General features: G+C 44.6%; 1 protein-coding gene across 1 annotated transcript in view; it reads left to right on the top strand.

The window, feature by feature from the left end:
* The window catches only part of LOC144792864 (mast cell carboxypeptidase A-like), a 196,042-nt gene that overhangs the window by 13,731 nt on the left and 163,495 nt on the right, over nt 1-18,816 (top strand). Inside the window, exons 6-7 of the mRNA XM_078668059.1 lie at nt 2,349-2,450; nt 18,326-18,436. Of these exons, the coding sequence (XP_078524185.1) occupies nt 2,349-2,450; nt 18,326-18,436 (213 nt within the window). The remainder of the gene's footprint in view (nt 1-2,348; nt 2,451-18,325; nt 18,437-18,816) is intronic.

Genomic DNA, 18,816 nt, shown 5'->3' with positions numbered 1-18,816 from the left:
TGGGTAAATACCGAATCGGTAATGCCCATTCTTTCCTATGGGCTTTGAAGCCCATAGGAATGATTAGGCATTACCGATTCGGTATTTACCCAATCGGTATTTAAGGAATTCACAAGGGTGCAGGGGGTGTCACTTTGACACCCTCTAGCACCCCCAAAACGGCCATGTGTGCAATGTGGCACACAGACATGCCCTAGGGGCACGTCTGTCTGTCACATGGCACATGTGTACATGCACAGATGTGCATGCATGTACACAGGAATCGGTTTTTTACCATGGATTTGTATTCCATGGTAAAATACCGATTCTGTAAGCCATGTGCTGCCGGAACATAGGCTACCTACATCACATTTTCTGTAATTTTACCGAATCGTTATCATTACCGAATCGGTAAATATTACCGAATCGGTAAAATTACCGAAAATGTGCCCCTACATCTCCATGGCCCTTTACCGATCGGAAACGGCCGAAAATCGGTATTTTCGGCTGATTCCGATCGGTAAAGGGCTACCTACATCGGGCCCCTATATTCTTACAAAATGAAATGATTTTATTATTGTGTAAATGATCAAGATTTTTATCTGTATTTTTAAAGTAATGGTCTTTTTCCATGTGTTTTGTAATGTTGTGAATTGTCTTTTATACGTAGTATACTTTTTTTGCCTACATTGTGTTGGCGAAATAAAGTTTTCTAACTGACAAAAAAAAAGATACTGTGTGAATGAAGACAAGATATTGATTTGAGGAGTGAAGGTAAGGTAAAGCCCTCATCTTGCAAGGGGTCATATGTAAAAAAGTATATACCTTTGAATTATTCATACAGATTTTCCTCCGGGTTAAAAAGCCATGAGCACATTTAGTAACGTTGAATACATCCTCAGAATCTGCCAGAAATATATTGAGAATGCGGTACATTGAAGAAATCTAACCCAAAGAAAGGTGAACGGATATGAGAATGGATTTGCATCTCAAAGCTGTGTAATAGTCTTGCATTCACTGTAATCGCCCATTACATGAGCGTGTGAGATAAACATAATTACTCAACTTTAAGCAGGGTTAGCTGGTTAAAGGAGCAGCCGCTTTTTGAGAGAATCAAGAGTTCAACTTATTTGAGGTGGCTATCATCATTACTTTTGGGTGACATGACTTCTCATTTAATTTCAATTAAATTGATCTTTATTTTGTTTTAAGAAAAACGTAAAAGTAATGCAGTATATTTACATCAATAGACACATTAACAGCAACATCCATAGTATCCTAAATATTTAAAGGGTGCATGCTGTGCCAACTAGATACCCAACAAGAGGCCGTTCCACCCAGCAACCATGTCTTCTCTATTAAGGATTACAAATGGTAATTTAACAAGTACAGTAAATGCAGTTACTGCTAGTGGTGAAGTGACTGCTGCTAGCAATAGTATCACTGGCATTATTTCAATCAAACTGCTTGACACAATTGAGCAGTAGTAATTTTATAACAGGCAGTACCGCACAGCAGGTGGTAAAGTACAAGTATAATCTCCTGTATCAATACTGCCCTGCTGTTGTACGGCCATAAGTGTATTTACCTTGTGAGACATCTTACAAAACAACATCCATTTCAGATTATTGAGTTTATTTATTGTAGAAAACAATAAAAAAAAACGTGCAGTCACCCAATTACTGCATATATATGTCCTGATTACACACATTTGTGCAGAAAAAGTGCAAGTGTGATGCAGTGATACACCATCTGTGGTGCGATAAAACCGCATCACAGCACAGAACATCTTAAGCTTTGGTTCAGCCAGCAGAAATCCTGCCAATAGCGCGGTGCTAAAGGCCTGTAAATCTTGAGGTATATCTGCTACTGCATGGAACTCTTTATTTTTTCACACAAAATGCAAACTTTGAGGTAATATTCTGCAGTAACAACACTGCCTTTGCAGTGCATACCTTCCGAACTTTACATGAATTTCATGCCAAAATATGAAATTGAATTTATGCTATGTTTGGGATATTTAGCTACTGAATTGTGTGTGGGAAATGGAGCTTCAAAATCTGGAAAGAAGGATGAGTGACTACAGCATGATTTCAACTTTAGGACTTTATAATACAATTAAACTAAATTAGTGCAAATATTATTGATGAAACTACAATTTTGTGTATTCATTAAAATCACTGTATCCCCTTCAATACCACTTACCTCAAATCTTTTCATTTATAGACAATTTAGCAAAAATGAAATTTGATGTGATTGCCCATGTGCATTTAATTGAGAATATTGTATAGTAATTTAGCAAACTTAAAGATATTCAAAAGCTTAATAGTATCAGCTTACATTATGTTATCATATTTCATGGCAAAAAGGTGGGAAAACAAAGTTCTGTGAAGAAAGCCATCTTTATGGATTGCGGGATCCATGCCCGAGAATGGATCTCTCCTGCATTCTGCCAGTGGTTTGTAAAAGAGGTTAGTACACGGATCAGTACAAGTAAGCCACATATGATGATCTTTGCTGTAATCTACATGTCTTATCACTATTGTTTGTGAAGTTGATTTGAATGAAGAAAAGCACTATTTATAATTTTGCATATCCACATCCAATCAATTAGTTTAATTTAACATATTTTAGTAAAGCAGACCTGAGCATTCTTCTTCACACAACATTAAGAACCAAGACAAGTTAATACCATTCACACTCAACAGCAAGATGTTTGATTTTGTGATCTTTTCGGTGGGATACCAATATGGAAGCAATGCTTCATCAAGCCATATCTGTCCGTGACAAGCCTTGTAATCTAAAAAGTGAATAAATACATATATTTGTGTGAATGGATAAGATCATTGTTTCCCGGGTACCATCTTCGAGTGTGAGTTAGAGTAAAAGACATCTTCCAGGCCTTGAGGAAAACTCATTGATTGGCATCCAAATTCATTGATAAGGCTATTTTGGAACGCGATTGTTCATCTAGGATGCAAGTGTACAAAGGAAATTTAAGAAATATACTCACTAGAATTTACTTTGCTCTACTGAGAACTTTATTTTTGTAACTTTTCAGGTAAGTGAGTGTGCAAATGTGCTAGTTACGTCAGAGAGACTTGTGTAGTTGTTATCCTTCTAACTAGCATAGGGATGCTCTCTCATATTTCAAAAACATGTAAGGGATTTGTTCCACAGCTTTTACAGAATGAGCACATCATGAGGTAAATCCAGACTCCAGAATATTCATCCTTTCACAAGATTGTCTGTAGTCCTTAAAAAGTTATTTGTATCACAACTGCAACACCTCCAGGACATTCTGGATCCACAATAATGTTATTACTGATGCTATCAGAGGAAGGAAGAGGCTCTAGGCGCTGTATGATGTCATGCTTTAGCATCATGAGATGAGTGTCATCTGTCATTGCAACTCTTACTGGATATCTTAAAAGTCTTCCATAAAGTGCATTCAGGTCCTCTTTCCTCTCAGCTGGACACGATACCGTGGGATACGGCGGACTCATTTATCTATAACTCCACTGCTCACACTAGCAGTCCCTAGCAGAATTTACTTTTCTATTACTTCTTTTCAACATTTATTTTCTCTCATTTAGAGAGATTCATTAAGACTTCAGAAGAGTATTTCACTTCTTATAACAACCTTGTATCCCTATAAGTAGCCAATCATAAGTAGCTCAGTATTATAGTTGACATATATTGTGGAATTTAATAGCATAGGGGGTAATTATGAGTATCACTTCCAAAATAGACCTCCTATTACTATGAAAATGTCCCAGTTGCATCCTTCTTCTGCCATCCTGTTACACATTTCTAATTCACAAAACACACCCATATTCACACTTGTGATCGAGGTGAATTCTTCCCTAGGTCAGGCCGTAGCAATATTAGGCGCAGGTCTATATATCCTCCAGTGCCCTTGTCATTGTGCTTAATCTCTTTCACACTCACTGTTTGTTAACTAATGAGTCTCTCAGTCCGTGTTGGGTCAGTGTTGTCAGAAGCTGCCCAGTTTCTCCTCGACTTGTCTGCTCCCCTCTTCTGGGCTGAGTATAAGTTGGCAGTTCTACTAAGTCTCCTCATCAGTCATGCCTGCAGTGATGTGACTGGTTTGAACTGTTGATTGCTGCTTGGGAAAGTACTGACATTCTCATTGATTGTCTGGCATGTGAGTGGTGCAACCCCACTCATACGCTTTTGGTCTGGATTCGGGCCCCACCCTAGGGTCTCTCCTTACCTTGCTCAGTTGGTATGTTGGCTTCTGGCCACTTCAAGACAGGGGTGAACAGATATACAGCAACAGATAGACTGCAGTGATATCCTCTCACCTATGAGAAACTGGCTATCAGACAGATACCAGTTCTGGTTGAATAGCAGTCCTCTGGATACTCTTTGAAGCACACCCTTCCTTGGTCAGGCAGAACTTAGAACATGAGCAACCATTGGATCAGTGGGACATACTTTTATACTTTCAACCCAGACATGAAATGTGGATTCACCATTTGTACTCTCAGAACTATTTTGTGGTAGTTCTTCTTTAAAGTGTTCTCTTTAGTCTGCTCTCAAGATACAGCTTTGGTGCATATTGGTGCTCCTCACAGTATGGTTGTCTCCAGCCTGGATCATCCATAACTGGTGATCTAAGAGGTGCTACCTTTATCTGCCTGGATGTCATCAGTCACACTGAAACAGTGATTCCCTGCATCTTAAACAATGGAGTGTCCAGTCCCATCCTTCAGCTACACCATCTACTAAATGACAGTGCAACATGAAGAGTAATCAACATCTCCGTTCTCACCGAAGAGCTCAAATTCAGTGTGTGGGTCACCTCCCTCCAGGTTTAGGAACATGAACAACACAGTTACACTGACAGAGAAAACAACCTTTCCTCCATATTGAGAAATAGGTCATACTTTGAGTATTCAAAATGTATCCCACAGGCCTCCATTACTGTGGCTCACCTATCCACCCCATGCATGTACCATACGACCATACACACAAACATGCACAGCAGACAATTGAAATGTTATGGCTAGGACCTGGATACACGCACATACAGCAGAACTCTACACAAGTGGGCCAGTGGGCCTCAACTCCAGTGCCCCTAATAAAAAGGTCAGATCACAGCTAGCATTCACAGAAAATGGCACACTGCCACCACAACTCTATGTGCTAAGCCCATTACAGGGAGGAGGGCACACTTAATTTCCCCCTCCAGGTCAAAGGATGGGTACAGGATCTTACTCACCTTTAGGGAATGGCCTAGGCTTTTGCACTCACAATAGATTTAGGTGAGGCTCAGACCAAAATCCAAAACGAGGATCACAGATACTTGCATACAGATACTCCTGTTTAGGGAAGAAAGAGGTACACCCTGCATGGGACTTTCGTGTACAAACAGCCTTCATTCAATTCAGTGCAAACTTTATTTGTGTAAAAATTCCTGTTTGCGCCAACAATGGGAATAATATTCTAGAGGAAAATCTGGTACAAATTGTGTGGTCAAACTGTGCACATTCTGAGTGTGTGCACTTCACAATGGAGCAATCATGCACTATAAGCATATTATCCTCCGTTCAAAGGATAGTGTTAGAAATTGGATCGCTAGTTGGAAGAGTTGAGCACCCTGCCCAAGTAGGGACCACAATCCTAGTCAGGGTAAGTCAGATATACACTTTAAATTAACCTGTGCTCACCCTCTGGCAGTTTGGCACAGAGCAGTCAGGCTTAACTAATGTGTAAAGTATCTGTACAACACACTCACACAGTAACACAACGAAAACACCACCAATAGACCACACAGGTTTTGGCAAAGAGAGAAAATGTATCTGAGTAAAACAAGAACAAACTGACAAAATCTACTTAGTAGAAGTTAAAATATTATTTTTTAAAGAATAAATGCAAAACAGTGCTTAGAAGTCAATAGCGCTAAAAGGTTTATTGAGGTTGCTAGGGAACTGGCCAAATCCAAAATTCAGGCTGACCATGATGGCTGGCAGGCTGCCTACGAGACTCATGCAAGTCTTGCTGAAACAGTACCTTTGTATGGAGCAAAGCATTAACATCAAGAGCACAATGCGTCGGTTCCGATTCACGCAGTAGGTTCCTGTGTCAAGCTCCTTAGAAATGCAGACAATGCATCGTAATCGAGCTGCACAGAGCATCTTCATCAGGCCACACAGTCTGCAGAGCCTCTGTCATCGAATAGCCTCTGCATCAGCATAGAAAGAGGATGCGTTGGTTGAGATAACCGCAAAGGTGATGATGCATTGGTTTGGCAGCACAGCAGCTGCAGCATCCACTTCTGAGGACAAGGACTAAAGGGGGCACCTCAGGCAAGGATAGGACTCTCAGATGCAGAGTCCAGCAAGACCAACTGAATTGCAGGAAGTCGTTTGTGTCCCTGAGACTGCAAAAAACAGGAGACAAGTCATCAAGCCCTTGGAGTCACTCTAGGTTCAAGTGAGATATGTCCAGAAGTTATCCTCACAGGGCAGAGATCAGCAGGGCAGCTCAGCAAAGCAGAGAAGGAGTTCCTCAGAACAGTCAGTCAAGGCAGAGTGGTGATCCTTACATCACAGCATCCCTTAGTCCAGCAGAGTTCTTCTCAGGTCCAGTAGTGTAGTGATTTGGTAGGGTCAGAGCCCCAGTACTTATACCCCCAATGTGCCTTTGAAGTGGAGGGTGACTTCAAAGCAGCTCCTTGAAATGCCCAGGTCCCCTTTCATCCCAGTCTTGTCTGCCAGACTATCTGTGGGAGGTAATCAGTCCTTTGTGTGGGGACATGACACAGCCCATTCAGATGTGTGAGCTCCCTCTCCCTCTTTCTGCCCAGGAAGGCTATCAGAATGCAGATGAATGCACATGAGTCCTCTGCCACACCCACCCTTCCTGTGTTTGTGGCTGTCTAGAGGGAATGCACAAAGTGTAGTGTCACCCAGCCAAACGTGTATTGGAGATAGGATGTGAGGCACACAGAGCAGTAAGAGCAGAGAAATGCCCACTTTTTAAAAGTCACGCAGAAAGGGGTTAGGCCCAAAGGACAGTAGCCAGGTAGGGCCGTTAAATTTATAGATTTTATATGTCTTTTTCATTTTTCATAATTGTATGAAACGAGACAAACACTTATTCGTTCAAAATGAAAATACAACACAAATATTAACAACATATAAATACTCATGACATAACTACATGTAAAAAACAAATATTGATACACCAATCATGGTTAACAAACAGGCAGAACCTTCTAACAATAATTCATGTAATCATGGAAGGAAAATCCAAAGAATTGGGAACAATAATACAAAAAGTCAGGGTTATATTAACATTGCAATTCCCTCAAACTGTGAACAGCCAGCATATGACAATTCCTCAATGCAACAATAAAATGCTGATGCTTTTCGAGACCCTTATGTACTCCAGGGGCTCTCCACAGGGATTCTGGCTCATGAATTCTGATGTAACTCGTGTAATCTACAGGGATAGACATAAAAAGAAGAATAGGTGCTTATTCAAGCCCTTCTTATATCTGAACTAAAGGGCCACACTAGATCAAATTGAATTACCTGATGGGTACCACTTTTCACCATCAGTGGGGCCCCTTATGATTCAGAGGGAGAGATTTATGAACAAGAATCCCTGTTGTGGGGAGGAGCTACGCGCTGGTCCAAAATGGCCGTGTAAGCTCTTGGCTCCGACGTGACCGTCCTCCAGCCCCGACATCCTGTTAATTATCCTGCCCTTCAAGCCGATATATTAAAGGCAGAGTGCAAGCAGCGCGCCCGGCGCCTACTCTGACCTTCCTAGGACATCGGGAACCTGCGGCCTACGCTGAGCCTGGAGCAGGGGACTAGATTGATTCTGGGGCCACCCGGAGTGCATAAACAACGGGGACCCGGACTGAAAACCGCCCGTCGGCTCCCTTAACTGGGAGTCGAAACTGCGGTTGGGCGCGGGAGCAGGTGAGAGGCGGAGGGGGAGGGTAGTGGTGCTTGAAAAGGTGCCCCCCGCGCTGTCTCCCCGTGGTGACCGGAAGGAAAAGAGAGATCCCAGGGAGCTATTGAGGTGCGGGCCTGCCGGGCACTGGCTGGAGCTGATAATAACTGAGCTCCCAAGGGTTCCGGGGCTGAGTAGTGGACTGCGATCTCTCCCCCCCACAAGACGGTGGGGGAGTGAATGCTGCGGGCCATAGACACCTGCTGATGTGGACTGAAACAGGCCCGCAAGGGGGTCTGAGGAGTAAGAGGGGCCTTGCTACAGGTGAAGATCCCCCCCCCGTGGGTGTCTTGAAATCATGAAGGGCCACAGCGGTAATCCAGAACCCAGGAGGAGGCGGCTCGGGGGAGGTCGCAGAATCAGCTTTGGTCCTTGCTGCTGGGGGGATCCAGGAGATGCGGACCCCCTCCCCATGGCTGGTCTACTTCTGCGAGAGAGAGCCCATGCGAGTCGTTGAGGATCAACAGGGAAGATGATCCGATGTAGGGTCAGATGGACTGGAGTGGCCAGGTGATGCAGGATTTCTCATTAAGGTACATGAGCGCCCTGTGCCCCTCTGGCGAGAATCGCACAGATTATTCCCAGTGGGCAGGCAGCCAAGCAGAGGGCCCCCCACGTGACAACTGATGGGTGCATTCGGCGGAGCATTCCTGAGGGTACGGGTACCGGTTACACGCTGTGAGCCACTCCACTAATGGCAACCAAACCGGACACAGAGAAACACTCTTCCAGGACAACTAAAGGAATGAGGCAGGTCCAGACCAATAAACTGGATCGGTATACGCTGCCCAAAGGCTCTCCAACAGATTCAAGACTCACCATTGTGAAGTGAGGAGATTCCTTGGGCCCCACAACAGAGCTGACGCTACTCGATGTTATGGCGGCCATAGATGGGGTCAAATCCTCCCTAGGGCAAAAAATGGAGTCACTGGACAATAATCTGGACACTGTTTCCATACAAGTAAATCTCATTTGCGCAGACCTCACCAAAGCCAACAAAAAGGTCAAATCACTGGATATAAAGAATGCCAGCCTGACAGATGATGTGGCGCATCTCCAGCAGGAAGTGGGTGAACTCAAATCTTTCCATGAAATGAGTGAGCGTAAGTTGGATGAATATGAAGGAAGAGCCCGTCGCAATATTATCCTCATCTTAGGTGTGCCCGAATAATCTGAAGGCCAGGACCTGGACCTGTTTGTTGAAGACCTTATTCTAGCGCATCTCAGGCCTAAGGGGCTTAGTAAATTCTTCACCGTCGCGCACGCACAGGGACCCAGGAGGGAGATCGAAGCCTGGTGCGCCCCACGTGCTAGGGTCTTGAACTTCACAGACGCTATCCTACAGGCTGCCCGGTCGGGAGCCCCCTTACGATACGAGAATGCCATCCTCTCCTTCTTTCCTGACTTACACAAATGGTGCAGAAGCAACGCGAGACTTGCTTGCAGTCAAGAAAAAACTTAAAGACCAGGGGATAAAGTATGCTATGATGTTCCCGGCGCGTCTGAGGGTGGAGATCGAGGGAAGAGCATGGTTCTTTGGTAACACTGAAGTCGCGTCTGACTGGATTGACAGCCGTCCTCCCGGATACTCCGGGTCTCGGGACCGAGGTGGGGAGCAAACAACGCTGGAACAAGACTGAGATCAGGCGCCTCTGTTCAAGGACTAAACGTACATTGTCAGGTACTGGGGAATAGGTCTAGTGTTAGGATATCTGCCTATCCCCAGGGTGACCAAGACTGTAAAACGAAATGTGAGCTTCAAGGGACAACCTTATGTGGCTTGCCACGGGTTGGGGGGTGGTGACGGAACGCTGGCCTCCCTCTTCTTTACTACCTTTAGTTATATTGTAGTTCTAGTGTGTAGGGCGACAGGCACTCTGCAAGTTGGGCATGGGCAAATGCCACGTGCATGGGTGCAGTAAGGGAGGGAGGGGGTAGGGGCTCTATTGACGTTTATTTTTTAATTTGTATTATTTGATTGTTTGTTTACTTCAACACTTTTGGAAAGCGGAGCAGAGCTGAAAGATCTTCTACGGGGGAGAGATGTTGAATGATAGGAAAAGATTATGGGTCAGAGTGCTCAGTTGGAATGTGAATGGGCTGGGGGACAAACTAAAGCGGGGCATGGCCAACCAATTTTTTAGAAGGCATGCCCCAGACATGATCCTTTTGCAGGAAATGCATCTGATTGGGAACACATTTATGGCTTTGCATAAGGAAGGATACAGACTGGTGGCACATGCGGGATTCACCCCGCGGTCCAGGGGAGTTGGTATACTGATTACAAACACGTTTCCCTTCACGATACAAATCACATGGACAGACAAACGGGGGAGGTATGTAGGGTTCTCAGGCCTTTGGGAAGGGAAGGTCACCACATTTGTCTCAATATATGTCCCCCCAGGCCTACAGACAGAAACATTTAAGGATCTTGGGGCAGTTTTCCTTACTCTCCCGCTAGGTATTCTGGTGTTGGGGGGGATTTCAATTTTGTCATGTCCGGGGATCTGGACTGACATCCCCCATGGGTGATTAGGCCAGCTCTGAAGTTGGCTCCCTGAGTTTGTAGACACAGTGGGTCTAGTGGATAGCTGGAGGACTCATAATACTGATAGAGCACAGTTTACGCATGTATCGGGGGCACACCACAGCTTGTCTAGAATAGACTATATCCTAGTCCCGGCGGCCCATGCTCATACTATTCGAGCGGTACGCCACCTGGGGCGGGGAATCTCGGATCACTCTCCCGTGTGGCTCCAATTGGAGTGGGACTATGTGAATATTGGTAGGGTAGCCCCCATTAACGCATGGTATTTGAAGGATCCACATATTCGCAGAAGCCTAGTCAAAGTCACAGATCATTACTCCGAAGAAAATAAGGACTCAGTGAGTTCCGCCCAGACAATATGGGAGGCTTACAAAACGGTGGTACGGGGAGAGACGCTATCCCTAATAGCCGCAAAGAAGAGGGAGCGGCAGGTTGATCTCGAAAGAGCAGAAGAGGACGTTGTAAAAGCAGAGGCGTATTTGGCACGGGTGGTTGTCCCGGAGGGCCTTCACCTCCTGAGACTGAAGCAAGATGAGTTTCACAGTATTGCTAGGGATAGAGCCAGGGTGCAGAGCAGAGAGGTGCAGGGCAGAGTCTACGAACTTGGGGACCAAGCAGGAAGGCTGATTGCATGGCTGGATAAACGGGAGTGGGCGTCTCGGGTGGTGCCTGAAATTGAGGGGCTAGATTCTGTTCCTATAACAAACTCAAAGGCCATAATGGACGCATTTGCCGCCCACTAACACGCAGTCTATACTGCGGCTGCCCGGCTCACGGAAGAAGAAAATAAGGAATTGTCAAGAGATATAAGACTCCCTACCCTCTCTGATAAAAACAGAGAATACCTGGATTTCCCTATTACGGATGATGAAGTGGCGCAGGCTATCCGGGGAGTGAACTCAGGGAAAGCTACAGGGCCCAATGGTATCCCAGTTGAATTATATAAACTGAATTCCAACAAACTGGCCCCCTATTTCTGGTCCATGTTACTAAAGAGTAGGGAGACGGGACTGCTGCCTTATGACCAACGAGTGGCAAATATTGTTGTCATACATAAGGACGGTAAGCTGAGAACTAGCTGTGCCTCTTATTGGCCGATTTCACTGTTAAATGTGGAGCCCAAGGTCCTTGCTAAATTATTGGCGACGCGCTTGATCAAGGTAATCACCACTCTGATACACCCAGACCAATCGGGCTTCATGCCACATCGCAATACAGCCCTTAAGCTACGTCGGCTGCAGGGAATATTGAGTAGAGCGTCCACAATATTGGAACCATCAGTTATAGTTTCATTAGATGCCACTATGGCGTTTGATATCGTTGAGTGGCCATATTTATTTGCGGTCTTAGAAAGTTAGGATTTGGACAGGAATATAGTGGATGGATTCGACTCCTGTATTCAGGCCCGATGGACCGGGTGGTGGTTAATAATCGTAAGTGGCCAGATTTTCAGCTCAGTAGAGGTACCCTGCAAGGGTGCCCCTTGTCACCGCTCCTGTTTGCATTAGCAGTGGAGCCACTGGCGGCGTGGATCCGGCAGGACCGATCCATCTATAGACTGCGGTGGTCGCCGGAATGGGAGGACAAGGTATCGCTGTACGCCGTCGACAATCTGCTGTATCTCACAAACCCTAGAGGTTCATTAATCTGCCTCTTTGATGCGCTGGCAATATTTGGAAGGTACTTGAGATTTACTGTACACCGGCTCAAATCTGCGGTATTCGTTCTATAGGGTGAACCGCCTATAATACCGAGTGGTTGCCCGATTCAAATTGTGTTGGAAGGGTTCCGCTATGTCGGAATCTATGTGACCCTCGACTCGAAACTCAGTCATGCCCGGAATCTAGATCCACCTCTGCAAAGACCTAAGAACGATGTCGCGCACTGGAGATCTCTTCCTCTGTCCATGCTAGGCAGGGCTGTCCTATTTAAAATGATGGTGCTCCCACGTGTTTTATATGCTCTTCAGAATACAATGGATCCGGTTCACACGTCCTATTTTAAAGAAATCGAGAGTCTCCAGAGACGGCTCTTATGGGAGGGCAGACCACGCATTGCATTCGCCAAATTGACCTTAAACTGGTATGAAGGGGGTATTAGTCTGCCAGATTTAAAAAGTACTACTGGGCATCACAGTTAGCTGCGATCAACCACGGGATCTCTGGGTGACCAGATGACCCCAGTAGAGCCATTGACAGATGGCTGCTCCCAGGGGGGACTACAATAGAGTGCTATACGCGAAGCCCCATAGATACCCGCTAACTGGACCGACCGCACATGGCGTACACGTGTGGCACGCTGCCACCAAACATGTGCAATGGGAGAATAAACTCATGTTTGCCACGCCACCATGGAGCTCAGAGAAACTGGGTAACCTCTGGAAATCCAAGGGGTTCGATAAATGGGACCTTATTGGGATCTCCCGAATTAAAGACATTCGGGGAGAGGGTACAATACAACCGTTTCCTACACTACAACCACTCTCCCGTGTGGCTCCAATTGGAGTGGGACTATGTGAATATTGGTAGGGTAGCCCCCATTAACGCATGGTATTTGAAGGATCCACATATTCGCAGAAGCCTAGTCAAAGTCACAGATCATTACTCCGAAGAAAATAAGGACTCAGTGAGTTCCGCCCAGACAATATGGGAGGCTTACAAAACGGTGGTACGGGGAGAGACGCTATCCCTAATAGCCGCAAAGAAGAGGGAGCGGCAGGTTGATCTCGAAAGAGCAGAAGAGGACGTTGTAAAAGCAGAGGCGTATTTGGCACGGGTGGTTGTCCCGGAGGGCCTTCACCTCCTGAGACTGAAGCAAGATGAGTTTCACAGTATTGCTAGGGATAGAGCCAGGGTGCAGAGCAGAGAGGTGCAGGGCAGAGTCTACGAACTTGGGGACCAAGCAGGAAGGCTGATTGCATGGCTGGATAAACGGGAGTGGGCGTCTCGGGTGGTGCCTGAAATTGAGGGGCTAGATTCTGTTCCTATAACAAACTCAAAGGCCATAATGGACGCATTTGCCGCCCACTAACACGCAGTCTATACTGCGGCTGCCCGGCTCACGGAAGAAGAAAATAAGGAATTGTCAAGAGATATAAGACTCCCTACCCTCTCTGATAAAAACAGAGAATACCTGGATTTCCCTATTACGGATGATGAAGTGGCGCAGGCTATCCGGGGAGTGAACTCAGGGAAAGCTACAGGGCCCAATGGTATCCCAGTTGAATTATATAAACTGAATTCCAACAAACTGGCCCCCTATTTCTGGTCCATGTTACTAAAGAGTAGGGAGACGGGACTGCTGCCTTATGACCAACGAGTGGCAAATATTGTTGTCATACATAAGGACGGTAAGCTGAGAACTAGCTGTGCCTCTTATTGGCCGATTTCACTGTTAAATGTGGAGCCCAAGGTCCTTGCTAAATTATTGGCGACGCGCTTGATCAAGGTAATCACCACTCTGATACACCCAGACCAATCGGGCTTCATGCCACATCGCAATACAGCCCTTAAGCTACGTCGGCTGCAGGGAATATTGAGTAGAGCGTCCACAATATCGGAACCATCAGTTATAGTTTCATTAGATGCCACTATGGCGTTTGATATCGTTGAGTGGCCATATTTATTTGCGGTCTTAGAAAGTTAGGATTTGGACAGGAATATAGTGGATGGATTCGACTCCTGTATTCAGGCCCGATGGACCGGGTGGTGGTTAATAATCGTAAGTGGCCAGATTTTCAGCTCAGTAGAGGTACCCTGCAAGGGTGCCCCTTGTCACCGCTCCTGTTTGCATTAGCAGTGGAGCCACTGGCGGCGTGGAGTGGATCCGGCAGGACCGATCCATCTGCGGACTGCGGTGGTCGCCGGAATGGGAGGACAAGGTATCGCTGTACGCCGTCGACAATCTGCTGTATCTCACAAACCCTAGAGGTTCATTAATCTGCCTCTTTGATGCGCTGGCAATATTTGGAAGGTACTTGAGATTTACTGTACACCGGCTCAAATCTGCGGTATTCGTTCTATAGGGTGAACCGCCTATAATACCGAGTGGTTGCCCGATTCAAATTGTGTTGGAAGGGTTCCGCTATGTCGGAATCTATGTGACCCTCAACTCGAAACTCAGTCATGCCCGGAATCTAGATCCACCTCTGCAAAGACCTACGAACGATGTCGCGCACTGGAGATCTCTTCCTCTGTCCATGCTAGGCAGGGCTGTCCTATTTAAAATGATGGTGCTCCCACGTGTTTTATATGCTCTTCAGAATACAATGGATCCGGTTCACACGTCCTATTTTAAAGAAATCGAGAGTCTCCAGAGACGGCTCTTATGGGAGGGCAGACCACGCATTGCATTCGCCAAATTGACCTTAAACTGGTATTTAGGGGGTATTAGTCTGCCGGATTTAAAAAGTACTACTGGGTATCACAGTTAGCTGCGATCAACCACGGGATCTATGGGTGACCAGATGACCCTAGTAGAGCCATTGACAGATGGCTGCTCCCAGGGGGGACTACAATAGAGTGCTATACGCGAAGCCCCATAGATACCCGCTAACTGGACCGACCGCACATGGCGTACACGTGTGGCACGCTGCCACCAAACATGTGCAATGGGAGAATAAACTCATGTTTGCCACGCCACCATGGAGCTCAGAGAAACTGGGTAACCTCTGGAAATCCAAGGGGTTCGATAAATGGGACCTTATTGGGATCTCCCGAATTAAAGACATTCGGGGAGAGGGTACGATACAACCGTTTCCTACATTACAAGCACAGTATAAATTGTCAGACACTGAGAGCCTCTTGTACCTTCAGATACGACATGCATTACTTACTCATGTGCCCAAAGGCACGTTACTTCCAGAAGCTTCCCCCCTGGAGTATAGAGTTCTTAATGGTCATCTTCCAGAAAAAACGATATCCCTAATATATCGGAAATTGATCAACAGCATGGAGAATCCGTTATTGACCCTCAGAGGGAAATGGACCAGAGACAGTTTAGAACTTGACAACGAAGACTGCCAGGAGGCGGTTTCCTCCCAGCGAGTGGTCTCAATCCAGGCCAGGCTGAGGTTAGTGCAGCTTAAAATATTGCACAGGGTCTATGTCACAGGCCCAGGCCTGGTCCAAATGAGAAGGGCGTAGAATGGAGAGTGCAGACGGGGGTTTGGGGAACATGGAACGTTGTTGCGCATATTGTGGAACTGCCAACAGATAGAACGATACTGGTGAGACATTCATCGCATTCTGCGATGGGTATTGGGGGTAGACATTCAGCAGGAAGCTCGAAGATGCATATTAAATGTCTGGAAGCCTTCAGATCTTAATGCATACACCACGCAGTGGGCCATACTTGCATACATGGTCACAAAACGTAACATCGTACAGTTGTGAGGAGCCAGTCAACTGCCTCAGGTGAGAAGGTGGATGGAAGATCTGGTCTGGTGTATGTACAGAGAAAATTCAGTCTTCATAGCGAGGGGATGCCCTGGGAAGTGGATCAAGGTATGGGGAGCGTGGAACCGATATAGAGGCTACATCTGTCTTCCTCCAAGCTGTCATGTGGACTCGGACACTCTTGATACCCCTTAAAGTGTCACATGTATTATTTGTGATTTATCTTGAATAATGTGAATTGTCTCAGTGATAGAAGAAGCAGCCTGCTTGTATTTAACATGCTGTTATTTGGTCGGAGTGTTTAATAAAAAGAATTATAAAAAAAATAAAAGAATCCCTGTTGTGTCAGGAACTGCTGTAAATAATATAAATTAAAGACATTTTAGTATCTCAGACAGCAGAACGAGATAAACGAATGAAAAAAAACTAAAAAAGTTTTACCGCGTACCTGAGAGGCAGTTATTATGAAGCTTGAACTTGGCTCCTATGGTTAATTTCTACAAAGATGTCCTTCAAAACAATGTATCAGTCAAAGGGATTCAAGCACCTTTGGAGCAACAGTTACCTTCAGGATTCAGCTTGAGTTGAATCTCACAGCGGATAAAAATGCACGCGTAATAAATCAAGTACGTACATTAAAATCTGTTATTTTGGAACTTCAGCTTGAATCCTATCACTACAGGGGCCATTTTCGGAACAACACGTCAATCAAAAATATGTTCCTTGACTCTGCAACACAAACGCGTATAGATTTCAATTTAAGTTGTGCTCGTAAATGGCGCACGCTACTCATACTTTGGAGCAGAGTTCTTACTTACTCCGCTGGAGGAACCATGCTTCGCTTCTGATTATCGTGGTTCGACTCGGGCAGCAACACGTATTTCCTGTTGGAGTATGATTTAAAGCACTTCTAGGTACAATGAATTGTGGGCAACATAGTTTCTGGTAATGATCATACTGTGTAACCAATGACAAAGGGATTGCCATGACTCCCCTCTGGATCGAATTGTGAATCGACAATGAATTGTGGGCTCTGTAGTTTCTTTCAACTGTCAACCACAATGAAAGAGATAAACAAGTCATGCTCTGGATAATTCTGACATTTCATTTAATCCAGTAAGGGCACTATTGAATTTCAAAATCAGATAGGCTTCTTTCTGCAGAAGGGCCGCATCTATGTCAATTATTCAGTTTTTAGTGTTCAGTCCAAACAAAACAGTACACTTCTGCCTGTTTGTTAACCATGATTGGTGTGTCAATATTTGTTTTTTACATGTAGTTATGTAATATGTTAATATTTGTGTTATATTTTCATTTTGAACGAATAAGTGTTTGTCACGTTTCACACTTTTTAAAAGTGCCATTTCTAAAATAGAAGGGTTAAATTCAACATTACCAATAAAGAGGATTTCTCAGCACCATTCCAAAGAAATAAAAAATTATGCAACTACTCCTTTTTAGTCATGAATTACAGCCTAAAAGAGGTTTAATAAATTCCCAATGCTAGCCTATGAGAAGAGTAGGCCACACAGTAGTGGAAAATTAATGTAGATGTTTTTCACTACCAGGACATGTAAAACTTAAAAGTGCGTGTCCTCTTTTATTTATACAGCACCCTGTCCATAGGGAGAACCAGAGCCTACCTTAGGGTTTACCTATGTGTAATAAAAGGGAAGGTTCAGGCTTGGCAAGTGTATCTAAAGGCCAAGTCGAAGTGGCAGTACGCTGCACACACAGGCCCTGCTATAGCAGGCATGAGACAGGCTTGAAAGGCAACTTCTCAGGGTGGCACAATCAGTGCTGCAGGCCTACAAGTAGCATTTAATTTACAATCCCTGGGTATATGGTATCTCACTTTACAAGGAACTTACAAGTAAATTTAAAATGCTAAACAGGTGGAAACCAATTATAATATGTTTAGAAGAGAGAGAGCACGTGGACTTTAGCACTGGTCAGCAATGGGAGAGTACCCAGAGTCCTAAAGCCAAGAAAAAGAATGTCAGAAAAAGAAAAGGAGGAAGGCAAAAAGGTTGGGGTGATCCTTCAGAGAGGGCAATTTCCAACATATAGTTACTCAAAATGGCCCGCCATTGCACACATAGTAAATATAGAACCCGATGGCATTCACATTTACTAGGCGCACCATTTGTTCTCTGGATTATGGCCAATCTAGAATGATGACCCGTATGGTAGAATCTATGTCACATGCCGGGCATGCTTCTGTCCTTTGAGATGTGTTGCATACCTATTGATTAGTGTATATCATATTAGCTCAACAAAACATAGCACACAAGTTCCCTTGACAGGAGATAAATACAGCGTTCTTGATGAAGTGAACTTTGATGTGCTTACCTGCATTTAAATAAATCTACATGTGAACAATAACAATTCTTTTGGGCTTTTTCAGGCCACAGAAAATTATGGAAAGGACAAAACTCTGACCAATCTTTTGAACAAAATGGCTTTTTATGTTCTTCCGGTACTGAACATTGATGGCTATGTATATACATGGACTGAGGTAAAGTATACATTTCTGCTTAAAGCATTCATGCATTGTTATATTTAATTTTACCTCTACTGTATCGGGTTTTGAATTTTATTGCAAAAACCTTTCTGAAGTTGTTGGAAATGGTCAGTACAGTCAATAAGATTGTTATAGAATTTTTGAGCCGAAAGTCTCCTATTTAGTACTCTAGCTAATACTTTGGATATTCAATTTTTATACCCCGTTGAGAGATTTCAATTCGTTTATGCTATGTAAATTCTCTAACAGTAGGAATTTTCAAATCACACCCAAGCACATTTTATGTGCCAACCAAAACAGAAATTTTTAAACACCCATTGTGCATCCATTCAAATTTCTTTGACATGCCAAATGATACCATTTGTTATGATATT

Source organism: Lissotriton helveticus, chromosome 11, assembly GCF_964261635.1.
Source record: "Lissotriton helveticus chromosome 11, aLisHel1.1, whole genome shotgun sequence".
In the NCBI taxonomy this organism is placed as follows: domain Eukaryota; kingdom Metazoa; phylum Chordata; class Amphibia; order Caudata; family Salamandridae; genus Lissotriton; species Lissotriton helveticus.
Note: the sequence above shows the minus strand (reverse complement) of the source record. Positions and strands in the feature narration are given on the sequence as shown.